The 3,657-nt window shown below is 59.3% G+C and overlaps 1 protein-coding gene across 1 annotated transcript in view; it reads right to left on the reverse strand.

The window, feature by feature from the left end:
- Positions 1 to 563: 563 nt before the first annotated feature.
- The window catches only part of LOC104158625 (arf-GAP with SH3 domain, ANK repeat and PH domain-containing protein 2-like), a 22,613-nt gene continuing 19,519 nt past the window's right edge, over positions 564 to 3,657 (reverse strand). Inside the window, exons 24-28 of the mRNA XM_009696330.1 lie at positions 3,601 to 3,655; positions 2,787 to 2,963; positions 1,719 to 1,864; positions 875 to 997; positions 564 to 638 (exon numbers count right to left, since the gene is read on the reverse strand). Coding sequence (XP_009694632.1) covers positions 564 to 638; positions 875 to 997; positions 1,719 to 1,864; positions 2,787 to 2,963; positions 3,601 to 3,655 — 576 coding nt within the window. The remainder of the gene's footprint in view (positions 639 to 874; positions 998 to 1,718; positions 1,865 to 2,786; positions 2,964 to 3,600; positions 3,656 to 3,657) is intronic.

Here is a 3,657-nt window from a genome sequence, read left to right on the forward strand (position 1 = left end):
AGGCTCGACGTGGTGCTGGTTCCTCGGCGCTGGTTTGCATTTCCAAGCTCTCAGCATGCTCAGCCCTCAGCAGAAGCCCCTTTCCCCGGGGTTTACGTGCCAGCACAGCCCAACTTGCATCTCCAGAGCCCTGCAGGGCACAGCGCCGCGCCGCTCTGCCATCGTTTCCATTAGCACCGGCAGAGCAGGGAGCACCACAGGCCGGGCAGCGTGGTCAGGGCAAGGCAGGAGCCGGGCGTTTGGTAACAGAGTGTGCCAGAACTGTTTCTTGCATGGGGATGTGGCTGGGGCAGGAGCACCGCTCTGGAGCACGTAGGTTGCTGTGCTCTCTCCCACTGCCCGGCCAAGGGATTATCTGGGACAGCCTGGTGTCGCTGGCACCCACGGGAGGAGAGTGCTGGGAGGACAGGGATGCTGGGGCAGCAGGGGTGAGGAAGGTAGCACCGAGTGAGCTGGTGCTCCCAGCCCACTCGCCCGCTCATCCCTAGGGCTCTCGTCGGGAACTTGGGGAAGTTGCATTTTAAGCAGCTGATCCGATCTTCCTTCTTGAATTGAAGCAGCTCCTACTCATTGAGCACGTGAACGAATGAAGCAGGGAAGACACCTTGCCTGTGGGGCTGTCCTTCAATCCACCCTTTCTGTGGGGAGAAAGGAAGGAAAAGGAGCAGTGAGCACGGCACAGGGGCTTTCAGGGAGATAAGGAACTGGCCCCATAACGGCTGCCTTTGGTTGCCAAGGAAAAGATGGAGGATGGAGAGACAGAGGCAGAGCAGGAGATGACAATGGCGTGACAGTCATGGGACAGAGGCAAGAGACGGGTGGATAGGGGATCACGCACATCCCAGCACTGGTCAGCATACACAGGTTCACTCACCCACCAGTTGCTGTCTTCTTTTTCAGACACCACAATGATCTCGCCTGTGCGGAAAGTCAGCTCGTCTTCCCGGTCAGCATCGCAGTCATAGAGAGCACGGACCCTGCAGAGCAGCAGTCTCTTCTGCAAGCAGGAGAGAGCATCATCAGGCCTCCTCAGCTTCATCAGACACAAACTAAAATCGTTCTAGTGTTTTAATCCCAAAGCCCCTGGCAAAGATGTGAAGAGTAAGGATGAGAGACCAGGAGGTTTCCTGCAGAGAGGGAGGGCAGAGGTGGCGGGTCACTGCTGGGAGTTTGGGTGGGACAGGGAGCCAGAAGACACCTCCTTCTGCTGGAGCAGCCTTCCAGAGGCACCTGCTCCTCTGCCCCAGGACCGCGGCATGTGCAGTTGGGGTCCTGCTTCTCTCAGGGCAGGTCTGTGCGAGGAGTCAGCAGTGCTGCTCAGCACAACCCCAAAACCAAGCAACCCAAGAGAGGTCCCCCCCTGACAAAAGGCCTTTGCCTCTGCACAGCATCCTCGGGGAGAAGGGGATCCCCCCGAGCACAGAAAAGCAGGGCCAATGTGGACACTGCACCCTTGTCTGTGTCCGAAACTGCACCCTGACCTGCCAACAACCCAAAGTCATAAACAAGGCTTCCCTCAAACGGCAGTGGAGCCTTATGGGGATTTTGGTAGCAGTCCCAGCACCTGGCAGGGAGATGTCAACGCCAGGGATTCACAGCAGAAGTGCTGGGAAGAGAAGTTGCTGGGGCTGACTCCAGCTCCGTTCAAAACCAAAAAAGATGAATAATATGGGCAGATGGGGGAGCTGAGCGGAGCTGGTCCTGGTCTGTCCACCTACCAAACTGCTCCTCCGAGGAAGAAGAGGTGGGACATCCCAGGCACGGCTAGAACATGGATCTGGCTCCTGGAGGCATCCATGTGGGCCAGGCTGTCCCACTTTGCCGGGGCCAGGTGTGCAGAGGGGGTCCGTGGCTTTCAGGGCACCTATGACACAATCAGGTTGGTCATCTCTTCCCTACTTTCATCACGAGTAGACAACAGCACCCACCACTATCAGGCAACATGGTGCAGCGTGGTCCTCCTCCGTGGTACAGCGTCCCATCAGTCTGGGAGCTGGAAAGGGGAGGGACTGGGGATGGGGTGGAGAGGGGCAGCAGGGGAAGGGGACGTGGCCAGGAAGCGGAACATAGAGTGGAGGCTGGGGTAAGAAGCCTGTTACCAGGAGGTGGGAGATGGGATGTGCAGTTCCAAGGTGCCCCAAGAGCTGCCAGCACCAGGGGGAGGACGTAGCTGCCATGGGTGGTGCGCTTGGCACCTCCATCCCCCACACTCCCCACGCTGCGGAGCTCTGCTGGGATGAGGCTGGTTCGCAGAGGCACCTGGAGGCTCCAGCTGGCCTGGCCACCATCACGGGGCACCTGGGGCTGACGCTGGCAGCACCCACCCCTTTGTCCAAGGGTTGTGGTGTGCAAGCCACTGCCTCAGCCCCTAGCCTGCCACCCTGCCTGGGTGCGGAGAGGGGGGCATCTTTCTGCCACGGGACACCCATGGAAACAAATCCACTGCCTGAAAGACAGGGACGGGATCATTCCTTTCTCTGAATTCAGCATCTCCAACAGCCCAGCAAACCCTAGAATAACCCTGCCCTGGAGGCCCTGGTGTCTAACAGCCAGGGTGTGGGGAGTCCCACTCGTGCTTAGGTGTGGGCACACCATCCAGTGCCACAGCTCTCCCAGCCCCGCGGCCAAGCAAGAAGTCTCACGGGCCTGATCCATGAATGAGGCTCAACCAGACAAAGCCACCGACAATCTGACCTAGTGCAGGTGCTGGACTACAGACCTCCAGCAGTTCCTTCCCACCAGCGTGGTCTGGCTCCTTGCCCATCCTGAGCCTGTCCTGTCATTACCTGAAGCCAGGCTGGTCAGGCTGGGCTGCTCAGGGCTGAGCGGTACCCAGGGCGCAGGCTCCGAGGATGTGCGCTTGTGTTTGATGCTGAGAGGCAGGGATGGACTCCTCCCGCTTCTTGTGTCCTCAGCAAAGACAAACGAGCCGGTAAGGAAGGGTGGATATGCCCCCTGGGGAGCTGAACACAGAGCAAGCACAGATCAGGGGTCAGCGGCAAGCTGGTGCTGAGAAGGGCTCCTGGGGCAACACTCCAGGGGAGAATGGACACAAATGTGTGGGCAGGGATTTTCTTTTCTCTGCTTGCAGGTCTGACTTGAGAAATGCATCAGGTTGGAAGCAAAAAGTTGAGATAAGCAGAGGGGAAGTCAGGCAGGACTTGATGAGTCTCCCGGAAAGCTTGGAAGTGGGACACACCATGGGAAGGCTGGGCAAGGACAGTGGGAGTTGGTCTGGCTAAGGAGCAGAACTGCAATGCTGCTGCTGTTTCTGTTGGCAGCTTTGTCTTCCCAGCCCTGTCTCTAAAGACGTGCTCCTCTGCCTCTCCCAACAGCAGCATTTGGGAGGGGACAGCACATCCTAACATCACCGGCGTAGGAGCTCCAAGGGTGAGCATATGTTGTGCTGCGCTTCAAAGCAGCACCAAGCCAGCCTTGGTCTCCCAAGGAGCAGAGGACCAACGGGTGCCCTAGGGCACCAGCCAACCCCGCACACCCCATCGAGGGCCCATCTCCCTCCCAGACCACCCTCTGCCGATGGAGCCACGCTGCAGCAGCTCACCCTGCCAGCCCGTGCAGGACCCCACCACAGGCTCTCACCTGGCTTTGCTCGCTGGGGCGGGAGTGGGGGCGCGTAGGAGGGGGCCGGCGGCACAT

Source organism: Cariama cristata, unplaced genomic scaffold (genome assembly GCF_000690535.1).
Source record: "Cariama cristata isolate BGI_N322 unplaced genomic scaffold, ASM69053v1 scaffold743, whole genome shotgun sequence".
NCBI lineage: Eukaryota > Metazoa > Chordata > Aves > Cariamiformes > Cariamidae > Cariama > Cariama cristata.